This window comes from Salminus brasiliensis, chromosome 22 (assembly GCF_030463535.1).
Source record: "Salminus brasiliensis chromosome 22, fSalBra1.hap2, whole genome shotgun sequence".
In the NCBI taxonomy this organism is placed as follows: Eukaryota; Metazoa; Chordata; class Actinopteri; order Characiformes; family Bryconidae; genus Salminus; species Salminus brasiliensis.
This window is the reverse complement of record NC_132899.1, coordinates 6785079-6811947: the sequence shown is the minus strand read 5'-3', so window position 1 is coordinate 6811947 and position 26869 is coordinate 6785079. Positions and strand designations below refer to the sequence as shown.

Below are 26869 nucleotides of genomic sequence, written 5' to 3'. Positions count from 1 at the left end.
CCATCTAGGCCTATTTAAGTTAGCAAACAGGCTAAACACCACAGCACAGACCGTGTTCCAGCTAACTGAGGCTCAAATCACACCTGTTTAGAGGACAAAGCCCTATATCTGAGCGCAAAGAGTCGAGTGAATGGTCTTAGGAGTCTTTTCCACTGTTTTCAGGCCGGTCCCGGTCCACTTTTCCACTGATTTCCGTTGGACCGGTTCAAAATTGCTCAGTCTTTCATTCAAACTCAGCATCGCTCACCTGTTTTCAGAGCATCAACAATCAGTGAGCTCCCACAGCGGCACCACCCATGCCTCTCTGTACATGTACAGAACGTTGACACATCCAACATGTCAGGATTTTGGGATACCGTCTATATTTACACTTACTGACATAGTCTGGGGCGCACCCGTAATCACTGGGCGTAAGGCAGGAACACCCCCTGGACAGAGTGCTAATCCAGAAAAGCAGAAGTAGTCCTAACTGTAAGATGCAATGGCAGCACCCCTATTCCCAGGCCCAGTGTCAAACAAGAAGTCCCCAAGCCCTCCTACAAGCACCCAGGTCTGCTGTGTGGAGAGGTGGGAGTAGACAGTTGGATAAAATGTACACCAGTGTAGTTTAAATGAAACACATAGTGATGAAATGTGACTGAAAAGACACGTGTTCAGCCTTCGTTTCCCAAAAAAACTGTTTATTGAGGACATGCGGAACATGCACAGTTAGGAACATAGGAGACATATTTACAGACTGAACACAGAAAGAGTAGAAAACAGTAATCTGTTGACTGGTTTCCTTTCAGTGGAGCATCACTGACCACGGGCTACCTTTTAAAACAGCTCACCAATTTACACCACATTAAAAGAGAACGATGCTTCTGGCTAATAACTGTCCACTTATTTAGTTTCATCTACAAAAAAGGCCGATTTTTGTAATTCAGACCCTTCGACAAGTAAAAACGAGAGGTTTACATCGAAAGGCAATTCTGAATCAGAGTTAGGGTCAGAACGTGGTTTCTTCTTCACAGTAACACGTTTAAGAGCACCAAATGTTTCGTCTTAAAAACATACAAAAATGACCATATTTAGGTGAATATATTGCAGAATGGCAATGAGTGGCTTTTCACCTGTGGAACATTACTTTCCAATGCACTCCTAGTAGAGTAGAGTCATGTGAAACAATTAGGACACTCCATGAAAACCTTAGTCTTTGTCTACATCTGGACATTTGATCTTCGTCTGAACAATATTGAGAGATGGAGGTAATAGAACTGCAATAACTAAACACATAAACACCTTTAAAAAGTCTAGGATTAGAGTAGAATCCAGTGCAGAACTTCAGCTGCAGATGATCAGAACATGGCTAGAGAGGATTCTGGAGGAGTCTGTCTTAATTAAACCCCCAATATTTAGTCTGCTTGACTGAGTTGAAGTAAGTGGTGAAGAAGATCTTTTAATAGTAAGAACAGACTTTCACTATAAGACTGTTAGGGTCCCCATCCATTAGAAGAAAGGGGCTTTGCTTGTAATTTATGCCCCATCGTTATGCTGTAAAGGGTTGTTACATAGATCGGGGGGATGCATCCTTGGTGGGTAGGGTCGTTTTGGTGGTGTGCTTTTGTTGGTCTTTGTTTATATGTTTGATTATTGGCTAAAGAACACATTTGACCAATGGTTTGGCTCGACACTATAGTACCGATACGGCTCTGCCAGTCTTCTGCTTATTTCTCACTGTGACTGCTTAGGTTTCTTGGATTAAGGTCCTAAATCTCTACATTTACTAAGAAAAAAGAACTATTATCTCAGAACTATTAGACAATTAGAAATCAGCCATTTCCACTTTTTTCCTCATATTTGTCTTCAGTTGTATGTGTTTAGTTATATGACCTCCATCTCTCAGTTTAGTTTAAATGAAGACCAAATGTCCAGATGTTTAAATATGTTATAAGAGAAGGGTTTTATTTGTTCACATGACTGTATATACCATTGCTGTCATGTAAAAAAAAAAAAAAAAGTTCTCCAAAATATCAACTTTGCAGGAGAAGGAAAAACCTTCTTAATTTCTAATGAAAGTCAATGTAATTTTATTCCACACCAATTTGAAGCATTTCTATTTGTCCATTCATTATAAAATGTGGACACAATCTAAAGAACAAATTCACCACCAATGTGAAAATGTTAAAAATGACAAAATGTGCAGAGATTTTAGCATTTTTGCGTGACAGCGATGATATCTTCCATTCTTAGAAAGATAAGGCCTTTTTAAAACACCATCAATACGGAAGGCAAAAGCTCAACCACTGGCCCACTGGCTCTTTTTAACCTTACTAACATTTAACGTTTAACAAACCTATAACAAACCTACTATAACAATGACATCTGAGGTTAAGACAATCTACAGGTAGCTTTCTAAAAGTAAAGACACTGACAGAGAGCCCCTCTGGAGAAGTTCAGTCTCAATCCGAATGAGAGCAGACAGAAAAAAAAAAAAAAAAAGCACTGGTTCAAAGGCAGCACTGGGATGCAATCCATCCAGTGTTATACGGACACTACAATCACCAACTACTCACCTTCATCACGTTATCAATGCTACTTGTATGCCAAAGCTGATAGAATGGGTAACTGAGCCTGCGGCCTCTGGTAAATGTTGCATGCTACACTATGGGCTGGGGATTTTGGATGAGAAGAGTGTCTGAGGGGATGAGTAGGCCATGTATGCCATGCTATCCTTGCTCCCTGTGTGAGGTATGGGCAGGAGAAGTTGCAGCGTGTATAAAGGCAGTGGATAAAATGTTTCTTGCATGGTTTCATTATTATTATTAATATTATTGTTATTAGTACTGTTACATGGAAGTCAAAGGGAAATTGGACTTGTTGCTAGCTGCTCGTTTCCCTCACTGGACGCCATTCACGACAGGGAGGTGATGTTGGATCTGCCTCCAGGGGGAGCTACGATCCTCTGTGCCGTGCGCCGGGGGATGTGGTCGTCCATCTGAGTGCCTTTAGTAGATAAAGAGAGTTGGACGAAGGTCTATGACTGTACTTTTTAACATTGGAAAATATATTGTTTTTTCATCCTGGCTGCTCTAAAATCTTGGCCAAAACCCCTGTTCATGACTCAATGATCCAACACTAGGAGGGTGAAAACTAGCATATGTCTCCTCTGATACATGTGAATCCAGCCACCACCTCTTTTTGAACTGCCGCTGATGGAGCATCACTAGGCAGCCAGTACACTTGGAGGGAAGTGCCGGTTTCCCAGCTCCGCTACAACAGCTAACAGTTGTTGAGGAAGCAAAGCCAACAGTGCTCCATCTGACTACATCTGCTGATGGCAAAGCAGCATGACCTGGGATTCGACCCAAAAGCATCTGCATACCAACATCATACTAGGAGAGATGTGGGCAGGACGTGCCACCTACCCACCCCTGAGAGAGAGCCAAGGCCAATTGTGCTCTCTCTGACTCCGGCTGCTGATGGCCAAGCAGCATGACCTGGGATTCGACCCAAAAGCTTGATTTTAATGAACTTTTGCAAATGAATAATCTCATGATCGCATAACTGGATGTTTCATTAAAAAATAAGTTTAGGTAAGTCATGTGACTTTAAAGCCTGAACCTCCCAGATGAAGTTTACCAGAGCAAAAACAACTCTGCTTGAGTTTGTGCGCCCAATTAAGGGCCATGTCAGATTTCTGTCAGATGTAGGTCACATAGAAACAGAAAGAGGAAGATTGAAATGAAAGGGTTTAGAGAATAAATAAGATGAGATAAACAGTAAAGAGAGGAGAGAGACAGAGAGAGAGAGGGGAGAGAGAGAGAGAGGGGACAAGAGGAGACAAATAGCACATGGAGAAACGAGCAAGGACAGAGAAAAGACGAGAGGAGAGGGGAGAGACAGAGAGAATGATCAGACTGCTCAGAAACACAAACCTGCCTGCGTTTCTGGGGTAATAATGTAGATGCTAACAAGCTGCTTTCAAGTGCGGAAGCAGGAGATGGATTTGGAGAACGCTCTGGATTTGATGTGGTCATTTTCTGATGCGTTGCGAGAGACGCAAAAGAGACATATTGAAATCCGGTTTGACCGTCCAGAGTGTCCAGACTGAGACAGATCAGTACAAATCCGACTATAATCCTATTTAAAACAACCTTAGAATGTGGTTTGGGTCCGATTTGCAAAAATCTGATGTGGTCATGTGGTTTCTGGCTATTCAGACCATCAAAAATCAGATCTGTATCAATGTAGATATGCCAAAAATCAGATCTGGGCTGGACATTAGACTTACACCTGGCAATGACAGCGTTTTTGGTGATCACATTACATTTGGATTTTACTTGAAAAGCCAAGTATAAACATTCCCAAGATCAGATTATGATCGGATCACTCAAACCTCATTTGGATGGGGTCAGAGATGGATCTCGTCCACATTTTAATGCAAGTGTAAACAGGATGTGTTTTCCGTGATCGGATTCCGTCAGGCATCAGGCAAGCGGAAATACGTCTATCAAAAATATGAGTAATAATTACTGTGGATCTCCCCACTCTGTCTCACTGTGCGTGTGGTAGAAACCCCCAGAGCAGGACAGTTTTGATGAGAAATTGTTGTTCACAGGAAGTTAAATATATGTTATATGATAAATGATGGACATGTTGCTGTGTTTTTACATGGAAAAGTAAAATCGGATCTCATCTGGAGATGCATTTTAATAACAAGTGTAAACAGAATCCTTTCAAAGTAGATCCAGATACTATCCAGATACAAAGCACATGATAATGGCAGGCGTAAACAGGCTCATAATAGAGGGGTGGGGAAATAGAGAGGTCAAAAAAGAAAATGGAAAACTAAAGGGGGGAGATGAGAGAGAGAGAGAGAGGAGGAAAAGGAGGGGGTAGAGGGGAAAAGGTGAGAGAGAGAGAGTGAGAGAGAGAGTGAGGGAGAGACAGGTGAAAAGAGAAAGAAAAAGAGAGGGGCAGAATTAAACCGGGGACACAGTAGAGGGCGGGGCCTACCAGACAGAGTGAATCCTGACTGGTGCAGGTTTCGGGCTGGTCCTGCAGCATTCTTCCCTGGACAGGAGGGTCCCCTGGTGGTGGGAGTCGGAGGAACAGATTTTGTCATGCTGATGACATCATGGACGGGGCCATCATAATTCCCTCGAGGAACACCACGGGCCTCTGCCATCTGCAATACATATAAAACCATTACACACAGACACACACAAACACACACACACATTTACATTTGGCTTCCAATATGTACATTGTCTTTTAACCCTAAAAGAACTGTTGTTACTGCTGGTTAAAACACGTTGATCCTAATTACATGACTAATTTTAATTAGTAAGTATTACTATAGTCCACTATAGATGCTTTAGGACCGGAAGGTTGCTGGTTCAATTTCCTGGACCGTCAGGAAGTGGGAGTGGGGTAGTGAAGGAACAGCACCTTCTCCTCCCTCACCATTCACGACTCAGGTACCCTTAGGCAAAGCACACAACCCCAATTGCTGTCCAGGTGTTGAGGTGGCTGCTCACTGCTCCGGGTGTGTTTACTCACAGGTGCGTCAGAAAAGGTGTATACAGATTGTAATTCTTTTAATTACTTGATTAAAAAAAGGGGTAAAGCTATTGTGTTTACATGTTTAAGGTTCTTAAAATAAAATATCCTATACGCTTACATTTTGAAAAAATGAATAAACAAGTAAATTATTCATAAATAATTGAATAATTGAATAAACAATTATTATTTGATGGCTCGAGCTTTAAAGGGCTAGAATTTAAACCCAGCAAAACCCTAAAAAACAGCCTCAACCCTAACTTTGCTGATACAAAGTAACACACACACACTAGTGAACTAGGGGCAGTGAGCACACACACACACACACCCAGAGCGGTGGGCAGCCAACTCCAGCGCCTGGGGAGCAGAGAGGGTGAAGGGGCTTGCTCAAGGGCCCAACAGTGGCAGCTTGCCGCGCCCGGGTATTGAACCCACAACCCTGTCATCAATAGCCCGGAGCTCTAACTGCTAAGCCACCGCTGCTCCATGATCACCATAATTGACCAGTTTAGTGCTAATAATGCAAATAATTTGAGCATCTGTAGAGAATTAGTCTAAAAAATGAAGTGGGACAGTATAAAGTCCAGGTTTGTAAGGGTTAAGAATGATAAGCGGCTGTAAAGCCCAGTCACGACTTTCGCTCACAGACAGGGGCAGTAAGAGGTCACTGTCTGATTTCCTCTTCTAAATTGAGTTGCTGTCACAACTAACCTTAAGCTCAGCTCAAAGCACCCTCTGCTCTTTTGACTAACAGCACCATGCCGACGTTCACAGCACATTTAACTGCAGAAACGGAAGGAGTGGCACGCCCTACCCTGCTGCGCGCCTTGATCCTCTTGTAGACGTAGTCTGGGAAGGCTTTCCTGGGGACAAAACGACCCAAACCTTCCACCGCATCCAGATTACCGTCCTCCAGAACGATCCTGCCCTGACTGATGACCACCACAGGGAAGCCCTTGCACTCCATCCCCTCAAAAATATTCATCTCCACTGTCTTCAGGAGAAGCATGAGATGGAGAAAAGAGACGCGACAACAGAAGTCAGAAAGAGGAAAACAGGCACCTCTTTTTTATCTTTCAGATTAGATAATAAAACTCTATATATATATATATATATACACACAATATGTCCAAATGTTTGTGGACACCCATTGTAATAACTGCATTCAGCTACTTTAGGTTGCACCCACTGCAACTTATATGCACACGCACACACACACTGTGCGGGCAATAGAATAGGACTCTATTGAGCAGATAATCATGAACCTATTGACACAATGCTGCCTAATGCCAGGCGTGGGCTAGAGGGGTATAAAGCCCCCCAGCATTGAGCTGTGGAGCAGTGGAAGAACTGTGTTCTCTGGAATGATGGATGGTGAAGCTCCATCCAGTAATTTTTGGATGAGTTTGTGAGTTAGGAATGAAGAGGTGGGTGGAGATCATCCAACATCCTGACCTCACTAACACTCTTGTCGCTAAATGCAATCAAATCCTCACAGCAATGCTGCTCTAAATAAGATTTTATGAATATTTCTTACTAAATTGTGAGAGTTGGCTGAGAAGGTTTTAGTCTCCTTGGTGTTCCAGATGACGAGGTCTGCATCAGATCCCACTGCGATTCTGCCTTTGCGAGGGTACAGGTTGAAGATTTTGGCTGCGTTGGTGCTGGTCACTGCCACAAACTCATTCTCATCCATTTTACCTGTTGCCTGTTGACCAAAGGGAAAGCATCCTCAAAAGTAAGTGGATGAAGGACAGTCCTGTGTGTGCAGAATGACCAAGTATGATTTCTATTTATTTGTGTACGCGTTTTTCCAAAATACTTATTATAAGAATCATCAGTGATGCTGCTGTCCCCCATTTAACATCACTAACAGATTTATTAGTGTATATATAAGTCCTTTTTGTCAGATATTAGGGTTGAGTGTTAGAACGTTAACACTGTATACCGCAGCATTTAAAAGCAGTGACAGTATCTCAAAATGAGGATGGTATTTCAAAACTACAGTGTGTCTAATGTGTCAAAATTCTGTTCTGCGTCTATCTTGTATACAGACAAATAAGCTCATTCCCCCATATGCATTTAAGAGAGTCACAGGGTGTGGGAAGGCCAATGATTGCTGATGTCACGCTCTGAAAACAGGTGGGGAAAACAAGCCCACCGTAGTAGCAAGTTTAGTAACGCTAAGTTTGATTGGCTGGAAGGGCTTTTAACCACTGCCATCAAGTACGGAGGGGCTGGTCTATATCAGAATAGCATTAGAAATAACTATGTAATAAAGAATGGATGAAAGGGCACGTACCACAGCCTTATCCCACACAATGCTCATGCGTTCCTCAATGCCATTGGTCCCCTCAGGGATGAATGTGAAGTTGTCCTTCCCTACAGCTTTCTGAGCTGTGGAGAATGTGCAGTGAGCGCTGGCTGTGACCTGAAGATCCCCGCTGAAACGCAGTTTATTAAAATACTCAATAGATCAAAAAACATTTAAGTCTCAATCACAGTTAACCGTTACTGCAGTTTCAACTCACATTACGACTGCTTAGTTTATCTTTATCTGCAATACTGCTACAGCAGAAGCTTGCAATACGCAAGTAAGTCTCAAATAATGATTTATATATATATATATATAGCTATCAATAAGAATCAATAAGAAAACTCATTTATATATATATATATATATATATATATATATATATATATATATATATATATAAAAATGAGTTTTCTTATTGATATGAGGGACACATATTATGAACTTTACTGAAACCATTTTACTATATGTAAATTTTTTACATATAAATTTATTTTAATGCTATACATGATAGCTGATAGCTACTGTAAAAACTAGGTCTGTGTTTTGGCAAGAACCTGGAGATACAATAGGTATCACAATACAGGAGTTACGATTTAATATACTGTTCAATATATATATATATATATATTGCAATACTCTAAGCTAGACAATAAATAGCGTTTTTTAAATTAAATATTATTATGAAAACGATCATACTAGTGCTGGGCGATATGACCTCCAGTCTGTACCACGGTTAAACAAACGTTTAACCCCAATTATGATTAATAAACGATTATAGAAGCTGCATGAGTTCTCCTCCATGCTGCTAGCCATCAGCACCCGAGTCCCTGAGAGATTGGCCTCGCTCTCTACAGGGTGGGTAGATGGGACTCTCCCCCACATTGCTTCGTTATGTCACTGTCGTCTGCAGGCTGGTACGTTGGAGCCAGATATGTGGCTCCGGGCACGTTGGTTGCCCGACGATATGGGGCGTGGATTACGCACAGGTTAGGTAATTGCCAGTCCAAATTGATATTGATATTGCAATACTTCAATGTACCGATATTTCTGATATAATCTCAGTGTCTTTGCACCTTTTTCAGTATGATTTGTACATCTAACAGACTCTCACCAGGACAGCATGGAGTTGAGGTAGTCTGGGGTTGCTGGATCCGGACTGAGGGGAGGAGACATGACAAAGGCGGCAGCTTTGGCCCAGTTTTTGCTCCAATAGTGTGATCCATCAGTGCCAAGACTGGCTGCGATTGGCTCGCCATAAATGACCATGCCTAGAAAATCAAAACATCAACAATCAAGTACATTACAGATCGTTCTTCGATCGCTCTGCATGCTCCAAACCTTTCTAATATATGTCCTGAGACACTGAGGGCTTCTCTACCCTTTTTCCTGGCCTTGGCGATGACATCAGCAGCAGGTTTACTCATCACCTTGGTGACATAGAGAGGGCAGTTGGCCTGCTTTGCGATGGTGATGGCCCGATACACTGCTTCTGTCTCCACCTAGCCCAATGAAAACACTCACCATCAGCAATTCATCCTGCACAGAGCTAAGCTGGCATGCATTACAGTGGCGTGAGAGGCCATAGCTCTTCAGCCAAGAGCACTTAGGATAATAAGACCTGAAACTACCTCCTCTGGATGGCTTAGCACGTGTCCCTCAGGGCCTGTGATGCCCAGGTCTAACAGCCTCTTCTGCTCCTATGACCACACACACAAACAGAAGACCGACAACATCTCATTACAGGTCGTGGAGGGCAATGAGACTGATGCATGATCTGAGAATTATATTTTTTATATGTTGTTGGCTTTTTACCTCATCAATAAGGTCACCGTTCTCAGCATGAACTTGAGCGATAGCTCCCAGATCTCTCAGAATGCTAAAAATCTCATACATCTGCAGGAAGAGACAGAAATGGGTAGTTTGTCTGAGAAAGGCCTTCAGTTTCAGCCATAAATGCCAACAAACCCACCTTGACTATAATGCTAAATACTGATAGTCTCCTTAATGGGGTTCTGGTAAGTTAGCGCTAAGCTAACAACACTAGAACATTTTATTTGCATGTTCTGGATTAGCAATGTCCTGAGAACCAATACTTTGGCTTTTCTGTGGTACCAAAAGAAACCAAAACTATCGTAGCCATCATAAATGCATGAGATTCTGATATCTATGATTTATCTAGAACGTCTAGAAAACACTCTGACTTAGTACAGCTCATATAAATAGCTAGGAAGACACTACAGCCCATATACGTAAGCAGTGATGTATCTAGAACTTCTAGAAACTATGGCTTGTATTCAAAGCCAGTGATGCATCTAGAACATCTCGAAGACACTACAGCTCATATTTGCAGTCAGTGGTATCAAAAACGTCTAGAAGACACTACAGCTCATAATCACAGCCAGAGATGAATCTAGAACTTCTAGAAGACACAACAGCTCGTATTCACAGCCAGTGATGAATCTAGAACTTCTAGAAGACACTACAGCTCGTATTTACAGCCAGTGATGTATCTAGAACCTCTAGAAGACACTACGGCTCATATTCACAGCCAGTGATGTATCTAGAACCTCTAGAAGACACTACAGCTCATATTCACAGCCAGTGATGAATCTAGAACGTCTAGAAAACACTACAAGCTCATATTCACAGCCAGTGATGTGTCTGGAACCTCTAGAAGACGCTATGGCTCATATTCACAGTCAGTGATGTATCTAGAACCTCTAGAAGATGCTACGGCTCATATTTACAGCCAGTGATGTATCTAGAACTTCTAGAAGACACTACAGCTCATTTTCACAGCCAGTGATGTTATCAAGAACTTGATACCCTGTATCTGTAAAAAAAACCCAGAAACCCTAGAAATCATTAGGTGCTTCTTTTACGCAGTGATGGAGAACAAGGCAGCACACAGAAAGCTCCAACTCTACATTCCACCCAGTCTCAACAGATCTCGTACTGACAGAGATCAATAGTATCAGACAGTAAGACACGCTGTATTGGCACTGTCGAGACTTACCTGTGAATCTGAGCTTTGATACTTATCCTTGTAAGACATGAAAACCAGGAATGAGTTAACACCTAAAACACACAGACAACGAGGAGATACATCTGTGTCAGCAATAGATGCAACTTAAAGTAGATGAATGCATTCGTTAGTAGGGGTGTCCACAAACATTTGGACACATAGTGTAACAGTTTTATGTCCGCATGTCTTTGTACTTGCTAGGCACTAAATAGGTAATCACATAAATGTCACCTTGATCTTTGACCAGCGTTTCCAGCTCCTCAAACATGCCCTCATGCCAGCGGGTGATGTCTATGTGCAGAGAGTAGTCGCAGCATGACCTCTTATCTGCCAAATCCCTCCACTGGTCAAAAGCAGCCAGCAAACTAGCACCTGGCTCAGGTACAACATGGTCAACTGTGGGGAAGAGAAAGGAAGAACAGGTCTTGAAGGAATCAAGGGCTTCAGGAGCATCCTCTCATCTACTCTTCTGAGAAGACTTTACACTAGATGTTGGAACATTGCTGTGAGGATTAAATTGCGTTTAGCCACAGGAGCATTAGTGAGGTCAGGTTCAATTTCCTCCAAGGAACGCAGCTCCACTGTTCCACAGCTGGGGGGCTTTATACCACTCTAGGTGATGCTTGACTAGGAGCTGTGGGCTCCATTTCTGACAACAAATACGCCAACAAAATGTTCAGTGTGTTTATGTGTGTGAACAGGGCTGGAAAATACACTAAAAATCATTATACACTACATGGACAAAAGTATTGGGACACCTGCTCATTTGTTGTTTGCTGGAGTAACTGTCTCTACTGTCTCTACTGTCCAGGGAAGAAGGCTTTCTACTAGATATTGGAGGAGCATTGCTGTGAGGATATGACTGCATTCTGTGAGAAGAGCTTGATGTTGGTTGATACTGGGCATGGTGACCTGCATGGCTGTTGCAGAGCATCTCAGCTTATCGGCAATGCTTAGGTGCATCAATAGGAGGTCCATAAAGTAGTTACATTTACTAATTAAAAGGGGTGTCTGGATAATTGTGGTTAGACAGTGCATTATAACTACTAACTAACTATATAACTAGCGCAATCATACATGTATAATTTCTATATATGACTTTTCCCCACTGTGCAGATTTAACCAGAGCATTCACATAACCTTATATTGTATCCTCAGCTGACCCACAAGTGTCTGTCCAAACAGCTAGTGAATATTTTATGTGTCTCTATGCTTGAAGGAACACAGTCGGAAGTTCCCCCAAAATGCACCCTGCGCAGTGGGCACTGCAGCTGCTTGCGACAGGAGCAGAGACCAGGCAGAGTTCAGAGAGCAGAGCAGAGCATTACAGTATGTGACAGCATGGTGACCCTGATTCATATGATTTAATTAGAACGGGCAGGATCGCACCATGTCTGCTACTGTAACACACATACACAGCTCCTGTTCCAGCATTTACCACCTAGAAGTGACCAGTCCCATCCTCCTGAGCATTTTAACCTCCATTACCAGACGATTTACATTCAGATTCCTCTTCTTTTTTACCTTTACTTTCTAACTGCCTCCACTCTGCCTGTGGCTCAGCGGTTAGAGCGCCGGGATATCGATAACAGGGTTGTGGGTTCGATTCCCGGGCTCGGCAAGCTGCCACTGTTGGGCCCTTGATCAAGGCCCTCTCTGCTCCCCGGGCGCTGGAGTTGGTTGCCCACCGCTCTGGGTGTGTGTGTGTATACTCACTGCCCCTAACACGTGTGTGTGAGTGTGTGTTCACTACCAGATGGGTTAAATGTGGAGGACACATTTCGCTGTACAGTGTACACTGCACAGTGACAAATATGTGCACCTTTAACTCACCTGACTCTTTCACTTTTTAATTATTTGATTGTATAATTTTTTATACTGGTTTATGTAATATTATTTGTATTACTATTATACTACTATTATATTATTACATAATAAAAAAAACAATAAATATTTAAATAAAATACAATAAAAAGTAATATCAGGTAATAATAAGGAGAAGAAGAAAATTATTGTTATTATTATTATTACCTGATTCTTTCACTTTTTAATTATTATATTTTATTCACTTATTTAATGTTTATTATTTCATTTTAAATTATTAATGCATATTTTATATACATTATATATATTTATTTTAAACTAATTAAATCGTAATTTGTTAATTTTACACTTTCTTCAACTTCTATTGTCTAAATTATTTTCCTTTTAATTATTACTATTTTTTTTTAATGATTGTAATTTAGGTTTATGTTGTAATGATTTTCTTTCGATCTCCTTTTAGTGTAAATATTCAGCAAAACTGAAAATGAGGGTCACTCTCTATGTTTTTCTGAGGTTGATTGACTCCTTTCGATCACAGTTTGCTGATTGATTTCCCTGCTCTTCACAGACCTGGTAAACCTGGTAATCACCAGGTGAGTTGATTCAAGCAGGAAAAGCACAGAACTATGTAGGAATCCGGCCCCCCAGAACCGGAATTGACCACCCTTGCATTGGACTCTACTTTCTCCACATTGATCTTAGTCCTAGGAGACACTGCACAGTTTAGCTTCTCCTGCCCTCACACCCCTGTTTAACCCATGGTAGTCTAGAATTTCTATTCATTATTAGGTATACACTGATCAGCCATAATATTAAAACCACTGACAGGTGACGAGCCTAACACTGATTATGTGGTTCCAATGGCATCTGTCAGGGGGTGTGATCGACATGTAAGGCAGCAACGACAAGAACCAAACTGTGATGGCTAGATGACTGGGTCAGGGCATTTCCAAAAACATTAGAAAGATCTTGTAGAGGTCTTGTAGAGTCCATGAATCGACAGGTCAAAGCTGTTTTGGCTGTTAAGGTGGTTTTAATGTTATGGCTCATGTTATACCAGCCATCCAGTAGGAAAGGCTACACTTTGAACTTACTGATCATGGTGGTTCCACCTGCCAGGGCAGCGCGGGTGCCATGGTAAAAGTCGTCAGCTGGGTTCATGCCTAGGTATGGGGCCTGGAGGCTGGTGTTGACGTCAATGCCGCCTGGGATGACGATGTGCCCATATGCATCCACAGTCTTCACCCCGCTGGGCACAATGAGGTTCTCCCCAATCTGTCTGAGGAACAGAGGACAGACAATTATTGGGACATGACAGCAGACACTCCTAATAACACTGTAATCAGTGTTTTGAAATAGGATAAGGATGAATGTCTCAATATGGGTCTTGAACAGCAACATGGGTTTGCTATAATTAATAGGACTTGATACAGAACCTTTGAAAAAGCTGTGAAATATCAATAAAATGAATATTAAGAATTCATCATACTTCAAAAGTGCTGACCCAAAAGCAGGTAAGCAATCTACACTCATTTTAATATTATATATTATATATTATATAATATTTAATAATGTGAATTTGGCAGTTGTTATTTTCAGAAACTTGCGTCACAATTTCAGGATTTGTAGGAATTTCATGATTTGCATGACCCTTATACCCTACACACCTTCTAATCAATGCATTCAGCTACTTTAATTTGTACCCACTCAGATAAATATGAACCTATCAGCACCACGCTGCCTAATGCCAGGTGTGGGCTAGAGGGGAATAAAGCCCCCCAGCATTGATCTGTGGAGCAGTGGAAGAACTGTGTTCTCTGGAATGATGGATGGTGCTCATCCAATACTTTTTAGGATGAGTTGGGAATAAGGTGGGGTGGTTATTGTCCAACATTCGGACCTTACTAATGCCATTTTTGCTGAACACAAACAAATACAGCACTTACAAAAACCTAGTAGAAAGACACCATCCCTGGACAGTAGAGACAGTTACTCCAACAAAAGCAGGATAGACACTTTTTAAGGCCTTGATTTTGGAAGAAATAATGAATAAGCAGGTGTCCCAATACTTTTGTCCATATAGTGTACACTGAATATCATCACTGTCACACACAGACCCAATTTGAGTTAACATGAAGCATTTCTATTGGTCCGTTTATGATGAAATTTTGACACAATGTAAAGAACAACTGCCAGATTCACACTATGTCCAAAAGTGAAAAACAGCATCACAGCGATGATGTAATTAAAACGGCAAGTCTGTCACAGTTTTTGCCCAGTTTTGTCCCTTTTCTGGTCTGTCTCTGTGTCTTCCCTCTGTCTGCTGGTCTGTTGTTAACTCCTATCTGTATATTTATGCCCCCATTGTTTCAGTGTTCCTGGTCTGTTGTTGTAGCTGTCCAACTCTCATAAAACTGCCATTTGGTAGTTCAGAACATGCCCTCAGCACATGGCTGATTTGTCAGGAGGCTGAAGAGAGGACTCTGAGTACTTTGGGCTGGAGTTCAGACAGCTTCTGCTTGTGGTATAAAGCCAGTCCTCAGAAGCTTAAAGTGAAGGGGGAACTGTTCCAGGGTCTTGGATTATGTTGAGGGTATGTAGTGTATGTCTGAACACCAGCACGTCATGGTAGGACTGTGCTCCAAATGTCCGTAGGCTGAGGGGCAAACTGAGCACGAAGAGAACTGTAGGTACCAAGAAGACTTAGAGATGGTAGAGAGATGGTATTTATAGGATGTGAGGACTTCAGGCATGTTCCTCCTCCAATTTTGTCCCACTGTATTTATCAGATTGATCGCTATATTACATATGAAAATAGCTATATTTTGATATTTAGAAAAAAATGGACGGTGTAGCTGAGGTTAAACTATGGAAGCAGGTCAAAAATTGAGTAAAAATGTTGTTATTATTATTGGTTGTCTGTCATTCGAAGACACAAATGAAAATTCTGGCTAAAAAAAGTGGATCAGGCACTTACTTGATGGTTCCATCCTCAATATAAATGTCAGCATAGAAGGACTGGTCATCATTAACGATCTTTCCACCTTTGATGATTAGCTTATCACCCTGCAAAAACAGGAGGCACATTAAAATGCAAACTGTGAGTAAGAAACACCTTTTTGTGGTTTCATTATCAGATATCTAAATATTTGAAGTGATCCCTACAATCTCTAGATATCTGACACTCCTGAAACACCCCGCTGTTTAGGTATGTCCTGATTCAAGCCACTGGAGCGAGACTGGAGCCGATCCAGGCATATTTTAATGGATCGGGTATTGGCTATTTTAATCCAAATCCAGTCTTTTTTTAACCACAGTGTTCAGCGCACCACCTGGTGCCCTGAAGACGCCATTAACAGACATTATCCCCAGTCTGCAGAATGTGGACGTTTTCAGAAGGTAAATAAAGGAGTCAAGGTTCTGCAGTGTGGAGCTATTTTACAGTGGAACATGAAAACAGACCATAATATCTGACCCTTTATAAAAACTCTCACTGAAACGCTCTGTTTTACCAGCGGGAGAACCAGAGAACCGCTCACTCGCCTTTCTCTGTTTTTAAACCAGCACTGAAGATCCCATTCAGAACCGAGTGGAGGCTAACACTAATGCTAATACACACACACACACACACACTCTCTCTAGAAACCCATTATAAACTCACTATAAACCAGTTATTACACACCAGTAGATCAACAACTACAGATATCAGTCCAGAGTGTGTACCACTACACACACACACAGGAAGTGATTGGACTGCAGTGATGTAAAGGAGCTGGGAGCTGATTGGTCAGGGAGGAGAGTCAGACTGGATTATAAAATATTAAATACTATAAAACAGTGATTTTAAGAAAAGTCTCAACTAAACTAAATCAGTCAGTCCAGAATGTCTGATTATAGACACTGAGGCTAAAAATAAACAGATTAATCAGCAGCTCATCTGATCTAAACTGTGGGGCTGGATTATTTATACAAACACAGAGATCGGATCTGATCATATTGTCTGATACTCAGCATTAAGGGGCAAAGCAACCTGATCGGGACGCCCCACCATTGTTTTTCAAAACCCAATTAAGAAAGAATAAAAGTCTGATATTATCTGATTTAATACTCTGAATTAATTATGGAAATTAATGAGCTTTAACTGACTTCAATTAATAAACCTGTTTCCCTCTTTTCTATTGGACGACTGAGTTTACAGTGGAGAGAAATCTGCATAAAGATGAAGAAATCAAGAATCAGACACAGCTTTTATCTCTGAGCAGGGCTCGGATTTGCACGAGGACTGATCCGGGTCTGAAAGAGCGCTGATGGAAGGCTTTCAGCGGCGTGAAAAGAAGCAGACAAGATAAAGGCAAATGTTTTAGTTAATGTATGCAAATCCTTATGAATATGTAGAATACGCAGCGTTCCTTAACGAGATAAGGCGGAGACTGAGAGCCGGGGACATCAGAAGGTAAAGTTGGCAAACCTTCTCCAGCAGCCTGAGACGATGAGGTTGAACAAAAGCTCATTTTAGCTTTTACACTGATAGGGTTGCAAAGTGGTGGAACATTTCTGATAAATTTCCAGTAAATTACTTGTATCTTTCCATGGGAACCTCGAAAATAATCCAAAATGTAAACTTACCACTGAAATTTTGCTTATTATGGGAATTTATTGGAATTAATAGGAAATATTGGATTATTTAAAGGAACTATATCATACATTATCATCAATGTACAAATACATTTACCATGGGAATAATAACCATGGCTAATTATGGGAACTGGTATTAATGGGAATAAAATGGAAATAATGGTACATATTGTTGGTAAAAATATATACTGAAGCATAATCTTGGCCAAAATACTTTATGATATGATACCAAAACAATTATAGAATATGCTAAACATGTGATGGAGAAATGAACAGTGAATCCAAGGGGTGTGGTCTCAATACTCCTTTAGTGTGTAATATTCCCATTTTATGCCCATTTATTTATAAAGTTTCAAACGTTAAAAATTCCCCGAATATTGCAAGCCAACAAAGGCCGGACTCTGGTTGACCCTTGTGGTTATTCTTTATGATTACACGTGATTGGCTCCACATTACATTTTTTTTTTGCCAAACAGTCAAAAGTTTGAGAACACCAAGCTTTTAACACTTGATTTGTTTTTTTCATCAAAAGCGCACCAAAATAGGTCACAGCAGACCTGTCAGACCTGTCTGGGGCACGAGCGAGTAAGTAAATACAGGAAGGAGGTCCTGTGTTCTGGACTAGTGCATCATTCTGTACAGTTTTACACGGAGCAACAGCAGAGATGGCATTAGTTCAGAGCTATAGTAATTATCCAGGCATTTAGGTCAGATAGAGGTCTTGATTCAGACCAGCCTGAGACCACCTCCTCTCAAAGGTCTCATTACGGTTGTTTCAGTCAGTATCCGAGTTGCTTTCACATCTGCCCAAGTGAATCACACCAAGGGCGAAAACGAACGGGGTTCAATTTAACCGGATTTAAAGTGCACTGTGTACTAAGTGTACGAGTGAGTCTTGGTGCAGACCTGACCAAGCATGTTTCTGTGCTTTAACTTCTTCCGTCTGATGCTTTAGTTTAGCGGGCTGTGTCCTAAACCACACACTACCACAGTGTTTCAGAGCTACTACACCAACTAGAACTGCATTCATTGGTGTAGCTTCCTCAGTAGAGTAAAGATGTGTGTGAGTTGGGACGCAGCCACAGTAACGTTACATTTTGCAGCCTTAACGTACACCATTCTGTGTATATGCACTAATTGCGTGCATGTACAGGATCAAAATTAAGGATTAATACTGATATCAAGACAACAGGATTTAACAAGACAGGTTTAAGGGTCTAGTTTTTCCCCCACTAGTTATTGCTTGGATCACACAGGACCTGCAGACCCTCTACTTGGGGCTTTGCTTCGATTGCAGATATATTAGTATAAACGCGAAGCAAACCAGGACCAATTTATAACAATGGATCAATTTCTTACTTGGTCCAGACCAGCCCAACTACAAGAATAAACACACCCTTATTCACTAGAGCTGGAAGGCAAGAGGAGGTGCGACTATGACTATGACTGTGCTGGATTGTTGGACTGTGCTGCACCTAGTTGAATGTGTGCAGATCATCATTTAATCCAAATGCCAGGGTGTCCATATGTATAGAGGACACTGGGGACACACAGGTATACACCGTAGTAAGGATATCATAACTGGCGAGTTTCAAGTGGGCCTAAGTAGCAGAACTGTGGCGGTGTGTGTGAGGGTGGAAATACCTCTATGTTAAAAAGGTAGCTAATTTACATTAATACATAGATAAACACTCGTTTAGCAAAACCAATAAATAGCCTTAATAGCCTATATGACCCAATCAGCTCCTTTCAGTTCAACCTACGACATAGGCCTACCTGAAACCCCCTCAGCCTCGACACCCTAATTGCTTATTATTATTATTATTACAATTAATTTGACCGGTACTCTATATCAATATAACACAAAGCCATTCTTGATGTATTCTTCAACACATTCTTCACATCAACACAATGCACCACACAATCACTCTTACACCCCTTAAGCTTGGTGCGAGGGCTCAGTGGTTAGAACTTTGGGTTACTGATGGCAGGGTTGTGGGGTCATTCCCAGGTCCACTAAGCTGCCAGGCCCTTAACATTTTACATTTACATTTAAGGCATTTAGCAGACGCTCTTCTCCAGAGCTACTTACAAAGTGCTTTGCTATTTACCCAAGAAGAACCTCAGCTAGTTAGAATAGACTAATAGTTCAAAGATACCTTTAAGCTTTAGACATTACTAAACACAAGACAATAAGGCGACCATAGTACTCTATTCACTATTCGTCCAAGTACTCTCTGAAGAGGTGGGTCTTCAGTCTGCGTTTGAAGACAGCGAGCGACTCTGCTGTTCAGACACCCAGGGGAAGTTCGTTCCACCACTTTGGTCCAGGACAGAAAAAAGCCTGGACGCTCGTCTTCCGTGGATTTTGAGGGATGGTGGGTCGAGCCGAGCCGTACTTGAAGCTCGAAGGGCTCTAGGTGCGGATCGGCTTTTGACCATTGCCATCAAGTACGGAGGGGCTGGTCCGTTCTTGGCTTTGTAGGCCAGCGTCAGGGTTTTGAATCTGATGCGGGAAGCAGCTACAGGAAGCCAGTAAAGAGAGAACGCAGCAGTGGAGTGACATGGCTGAATTTAGGGACATTGAAGACGACCCCCTTAACTCTCTCTGCTTTAGGGGTGCTGTAGCATGGCTGAGCCTGTGCTTCGACCCTGGCTTTTTCAAGCTGGCATATAAGAAGAGTGGACTGTATAACTGTCTAACTGTATAAGTTTATACATATATGCATATATATACGGACACATTTTTGGACCGTGGTTAAAAATATGCCCGAAATATTGTGGGATTTGTATTATGTCTATATCATATCTAACTCCATCCAGACCTCTCCACCCACCCCTTTTCTCCCTGATCTTCTCTCATCTACATGGAGCAATGTCACGCCGCTGGTGTCTTCAGGCCTGTCATTCATGAAGATCATCATCTCTCGAACCCTATAAGATGCTCTCCTCTCTTCACTCTCATGATGATACATGCAACAACAGTCTTCTCTAATCACAGGAGCCCAGACAGGGTTTTTCGAGGTTCCAGTAGCCCAGCTTGGAGGGCATGGAGGCTTTTGGAAAACAGATCATGCTGGTAATTTAATGTGACACATCCATGGGCAGCCCAGCACTAGGCCCAGCTCCAAACCGCTGCTGACCATGTCACTTTCAGGGCCTTGGTCCTGCTTCAGGCACCACTGCAAGAGGCTAGAGGCAAGAGAGCCCATGATGGACCAGGGTCAGCAATGATGGACTGACTGATGACACCGTCCAGCAATGTCAATAAAATAAGCCTGCAGTCCTGTAAGTGCACTAATGCTCTGGACACTTCTATGAGGTGGAAGTTTAGTTTAATGCACATCTTTTGTTTCAGAAATGAACCCCACCCTGTTTGAGCCACAAATGTGGGTCATCCAGGAAACCGGGAGAGCCACACTGTGCCTAATTGCACGGAAGGGAATCAGGCTGTTAGTCAGACAGTGGACGTTTTTCTGAGACATTAACCCAAATAGCAGAAACGGAGAGCTAAACGTGTCGCCTCGGACCCTGAAACCGACACAAAGCCCCTGTATGAAGTCTGTCGATCCGAGGATAAGGGAGACAATGGCGTATCGCTAATGACACCGGCACAGTCGTGATTTACACCATAAATCCGCCTATTTATCCACACATTTCCCCACTGACTCGAACAGGCAGCTGCTAGACAGCTGATTTACCGTCCCTAACCCGAAGCAGACGCTCACACCGGCTGTCAGAAGCGGTGGTAGCAGGTTGATGCTAGCGGCTATACTCGCCCATCGCTGCCCGGTGAAAGCCTCTCGGCTCCGGCTAGCAGCTCAGAGTGCACCCGCAGCGCCCCGCCTGTGGCTCCGTGTACCGCCCCTGTCTGTCTGCTTACCGTTACACGGGGGATGCTCTTCTTTCCTTGGAAAGACATGGCGCCGGTTCTAGGGGTTTTTAAATTCTGGGTGGCAAAAAGAAAAAGCCACTGAGTGATGGATGTGTGTGTGTGTGTGTGTGTGTGTGTGTGTGTGTGTCACGTTGGAGGAAAAGCCGCAGTGAGCATGTGCAGCAGAGGAGGAGAAGGTGGCTGCGAAGGGGGTGCGGTGGGGTTTATGCTAATTAGGGTTCAGCAGAATATAAAAGTGTCCCACTCTTTTCTCCTCTGACCCCCCTCTCCTCTTTACCCCTCCACACACACACACACACACACACACACACACACACACACACACACACTTCTCTTTATTCTCTCCTCCACTCAGTACCACTCTTCTCTTTACCCTCCCAGGCAGTGCTCTTACCCGCCAGCTGCCCCTCCGCCTCTCTGCCCTGTCCCTTCCTACCCCTCTCTGCTTAATAGGTTTCCTCCTTCATTAGGCCAAGACTCTCAGAGCAAAACAGAAGCAGAAGGTTTTACTCCAGTTTTACTCATTTAACTCTAGATTTACTCGTTTTACTTTAGTTGTACTCTAGTTTTACTCCAGATTTACTCATTTTACTCATTTACTCCGTTTTACTTGTTTTACTCTAGTTTTACTCCAGATTAATTAATTTTACTCCAGATTTCCTAATTTTACTCTAGTTTTACTCCAGATTTACTAATTTTACTCCAGATTTACTAATTTTCTCCGGTTTTACTCCAGATTTACTCATTTTACTCATTTACTCAGTTTTACTTGTTTTACTCTAGATTTACTCATTTTACTCCAGATTTACTAATTTTCTCCGGTTTTACTCCAGATTAATTAATTTTACTCCAGTTTTACTCGTTTTACTGCAGTTTTACTCCAGTTTTACTTGTTTTACTCTAGATTTACTCGTTTTACTCTAGATTTACTAATTTAACTCTAGATTTACTCGTTTTACTCTAGATTTACTCATTTAACTCTAGATTTACTCATTATTACTCATTTACTCAGTTTTACTTGTTTTACTCTAGATTTACTCGTTTTACTCTAGATTTACTTGTTTTCCTTGTTTTACTTTAGTTGTACTCCAGTTTTACTCCAGATTTACTCATTTTACTCCTGTTTTACTCCAGATTTACTAATTTTACTCTAGATTTACTAATTTTACTTCGGTCTTACTCCAGATTTACTCATTTTCCTCCAGATTTCCTCCAGATTAATTAATTTTACTCCAGTTTTACTTGTTTTACTGCAGTTTTACTCCAGATTTCCTAATTTTACTCTAGTTTTACTCCAGTTTTACTTGTTTAACTCTAGATTTACTCATTTAACTCTAGATTTACATGTTTTACTCTAGATTTACTCATTTAACTCTAGATTTACTCATTTAACTCTAGATTTACTTGTTTTACTCTAGATTTACTCATTTACTCAGTTTTACTTGTTTTACTCTAGATTTACTCATTTAACTCTAGATTTGCTCGTTTTACTCTAGATTTACTCGTTTAACTCTAGATTTGCTCGTTTTACTCTAGATTTACTCATTTAACTCTAGATTTACTTGTTTTACTCTAGATTTACTCATTTAACTATAGATTTACTTGTTTTACTCTAGATTTACTCGTTTTCCTTGTTTTACTTTAGTTGTACTCCAGTTTTACTTCAGATTTACTCATTTTACTCTGGTTTTACTCCAGATTTACTAATTTTACTCGAGATTTACTCATTTTACTTCAGTTTTACTCCAGATTTACTAATTTTACTCCAGATTTACTAATTTTACTCCGGTTTTACTCCAAATTTACTAATTTTACTCATTTACTCAGTTTTACTTGTTTTACTCTAGATTTACTCATTTTACTCATTTACTCAGTTTTACTTGTTTTACTCTAGTTTCACTTGTTTTACTCTAGATTTACTCAGTTTTACTTGTTTTACTCTAGATTTACTCATTTACTCAGTTTTACTTGTTTTACTCTAGATTTACTCATTTTACTCTAGTTTTACTCATTTAACTGATCTAGTAATTAAAGCAGATTTTGGAACAGAGGAAGCCTTTTGCTCTGGATCACCGAACAACACATTTCTGAAGCTCAGTTACTGCTGAACTCTCACGTTTTATGCTCATGTAACTGTATTATATTCAATAGTAATGAGAAATATTATTTAGTTTTAAAGTTTGAAGAAAAATGAAATGAAAACCTGTATTTAACCAGACACTCCGAAACACTCGGCAAAAAAGGTGCTACAAAAGGTTCTTTAAATGATTCCATCGAATTTTTATATACCAATTTTCCTCCCCAGGTTTTTTTTTTTTTTTTAAGCCTTTTACCCAACCCACTCCTTACCACTCTCCCCCTGTCACATGTACAGCTCCTGACATTGGGAGAGTAGGACTGCCACATCACCAGACAACTAACAACGTGCTCAGAGAAAAGCATCAGATAGCCATCTCAAAGCCAGTTGTGCTCTCTGGGGCCTCGGCTGCGTTTTTTGGGTCATAGTGGCAAACTGCTGGACCACTCGATGCCATAGAAGAAGCACTTTTGTAATGTGCGAGTGTGAAGAAAATTTCACTTGGTAAAAAAACGTAAATAAATTATTGTTCTTTATGTCTTTAAACATGTCTTTACACTACAAGCATGATTCCTTTACAAGCATGAACCTTTATTTTTAAGAGTATTGTTGAGTAATGAGAGTTCGGTACATGAAAGTGACAAACCGTAATACCACAAACACTCTTATCTCCTCCTTTAAATGCAAAATTCAATGACATCTACACCAGTCCATGCTTTAGCCCTAGAACAAGACAATTTCTGAGCATATGGTGCTTGTCTTTCTTGTAGTCAGTTTTCTGACACATTAATTTCCATAATATTCCCCCAAAAATATTAATTAAGTATTTTGGCAGAATAGTTAGAGTTGTGGGGCCCAGTGTAATATCCTAAAATCACTAGCAGCACCCCTGCTAGTAGATCCCATTAGCCAGAAAAGACATTTGGTACACAAGTGGTACACAAGGATGTGAAAGCTGGAGAGGCTAAAGGCATAAGCTAACCCTAACCATAAGCCAACTATTCCAGATGTGGCCAGTCATCTAGCTGGGCAGGACAGCTGCACTTACCGGTAAGATTTGCATTGACAGAAATAATCACTGAAAATAATTCCAACACTCTCGTTACAGTGCTAAAAACAAAGCTAAGGCTATGCCACACTACGCCATGTATTCTCTGCCCTTCTGTAAGCCGGCCAAGCTTATCATAAAAGGGAAAAGCCTATTTCATTCTAGGGCCAAGTAACAGGGTTGTAAATGGGCAAAATACTGAATAAATGAATGCATTTGATGGCACCTGTAAATAAAGCTGAATTGACCAAAAAGTACTCCTGGAATCGAATAAACTGTAGTTGGCCATAAATAAATAAATAAATGAATAAATAAATAAATGCAACCCTCGCTTTGACTAGCATAGGGTATGAGTTTCATGGTTTAGCTGGTGTACCAGCATTCAATCAAATTGACCAGAATGACCACGCTGGTTGACCAGTAGTTGACCAGAGCTTAACCAAACTAGTAGAGCAGCTTTGCCAAACAACTTAACCAGTATGACCAGCCTGACGACCAGTTTGGTCAAGTTCAAGTTGGTCATGTTGGCACACTGGCTAGTCTATCTATCTGCCAATCAAGAGCTAAACTGGTCACCAGTATAGGGTATGTTGTCACTTGGATGACCAGCTTTTCAACCACCAAAGACCATGAATGGTCCATTAATGACAGACCACTAGATGTTAATAATTTAAAACTACCACTGATCTATAACTGTAACTAACTTGTTTTTAACTTTAATCCCAGAAGCACACTTTATTTACCTCATGCCTGTCTCGTGGCGCACGCCTGTACACCGCTGGCTGGTCCACTGTCTGGCTGCGCATAACGGGGGGCTGCGGTGGCGCGCGGCTCACGCTGGACACGACGGACACGCTGGACACGCCACTGACACTGGCCGAGTCCTCGGAGTCCTGCAGCCTCGCTCTGGTGCTCCTCCTCACCGAGTCCGGGCTGAACGACTCGAAATTCAGGGTCTTGTTCTCGAAGGCGCCCTCGATGTTGCAGAACATCCCCCCGAACTTCACCCGCGGTTTGGGGCTGTCTGTGCCCAACTTGGAGAGCAAAGAGCACTGGTCATCTTCACGGGGAAGGAGCCTTCTCTCAGCCATGCCTTTCAAAACACGTTGGAGTTGAAGTTAGAAGAAGAACAGAGCAATAAAACGACGATAGACGCGATAGAAACGGAGCACAGGAGGGACGGTGGATCGGGAGCTGTCCGCTGGGGCGTGGTGCTGAAATCACAGCCTCCGCTTCCCTCGAGGGTAGGTTCTGTTAGGGGGTGTTAAAAAGAGACTCCAGAGGGTAAAACATTCAGCATGCAGCTTCAACCCAGCCAGTCCTCCCTTATCCTTCTTATCCTACAGTAATCAGAAGAAGTCTACAGACAGGCTCCTACAGACGTGGACGCGCCGTGCAAAGAGCGCACGATAATATGAGGCAAGCCTTCTCGAGCGCTGTTGCGGTCAGTGAGCTGAAATCCAGGTCAGAAAGTATTGAAGTGCCTTGCTGAGGAGAGGATGTTTCGCCTCGAGCGCGACCAGCCTCGCGCAGCTGAGGGTATTCAGATCTGTTTCAGCTGTAGTGAGTGGAGTGTGGGGTTTAGGACGGTGATAGGAGACTGAGTTCACAACACCAGGAGGCAACAGTAACCAGTCACGAGTTCGCGGGGACTCGCGGGCACCTGCCAAATGTCAAATTGCTGATGTTTGTATCATCCTGGAGACGCTTGGTCCACACAAAAGCAATAGACACACACTGTAGGAGGGAAACTGAGGTACTGCATGCCTGCGTGGACAGAAATGAAATAAATAAATAAGTATAAAAATAAAAATAAGTAAATTTCCTTAGCACTGGCTTGAAAATTCCTTATCTAGCTCCTCTTTGGAATTTTGCATTAATCAGGATTAGGGGGAAATGGGTACTAGGAAAAAAAGGGTACTACTACTACTCCTAATACTAGTGCTGCTAATATAACTAATACTACTAACATGACTGATACTACCACTAATATAACTATTATCACAAATATTATTATTTTAGCTAATATCAATATTACTAGTATTATGATTACTTATTAATATTCATACTAATACAATTATTACTGCTATTACTTCAATACTACTACAATTAATGGTTAATATTAATACTACCAATATGAAGCACTAGTGCTGCTAATGTAACTAATACTACTAACATGACTGATACTACCACTAATATAACTATTATCACAAATATTATTATTTTAGCTAATATCAATATTACTAGTATTATGATTACTTATTAATATTCATACTAATACAATTATTACTGCTATTACTTCAATACTACTACAATTAATGGTTAATATTAGTACTACCAATATGAAGCACTAGTGCTGCTAATGTAACTAATACTACTACCATGACTGATACTACCACTAGTATAACTATTATCACAAATACTATTATTATGGCTAATATCAATATTAATACTAATGCAACTATTACTGCTATTACTTCAGTACTACTACAATTAATGGTTAA

General features: G+C 41.4%; 1 protein-coding gene across 2 annotated transcripts; it reads right to left on the bottom strand.

The window, feature by feature from the left end:
• Positions 1-707: 707 nt before the first annotated feature.
• On the bottom strand, positions 708-25456 carry dpysl4 (dihydropyrimidinase like 4). 2 transcript variants are annotated; one of them, XM_072667058.1, is made up of 14 exons: positions 25109-25456; positions 15688-15776; positions 13805-13989; positions 11118-11282; positions 10878-10939; positions 9674-9754; positions 9490-9558; positions 9240-9360; positions 8973-9129; positions 7847-7988; positions 7082-7252; positions 6359-6538; positions 4999-5170; positions 708-2985 (listed from the first exon to the last, which is right to left on the bottom strand). In XM_072667058.1, exons 1-14 carry the CDS (start codon positions 25454-25456, stop codon positions 2894-2896), a joined length of 2034 nt encoding a protein of 677 aa, XP_072523159.1. In that variant the 3' UTR covers positions 708-2893. The 2 variants fall into 2 exon arrangements, with proteins under 2 accessions (XP_072523159.1, XP_072523160.1); XM_072667059.1 differs by lacking the exon at positions 25109-25456 and adding an exon at positions 21229-21361.
• Between the last annotated feature and the right edge of the window lie 1413 nt (positions 25457-26869).

Coding starts and splice junctions, on each gene's coding strand:
- dpysl4 (XM_072667058.1), bottom strand. CDS start 25,456: ATGGCTGAGAGAAGGCTCCTTCCCCGTGAAGATGACCAGTGCTCTTTG. Junction 9,559..9,673: donor ACGGTGACCTTATTGATGAG/GTAAAAAGCCAA, acceptor GTGTGGTCATAG/GAGCAGAAGAGGCTGTTAGA. Junction 6,539..7,081: donor CAGCCAACTCTCACAATTTA/GTAAGAAATATT, acceptor CTTCTCCTGAAG/ACAGTGGAGATGAATATTTT.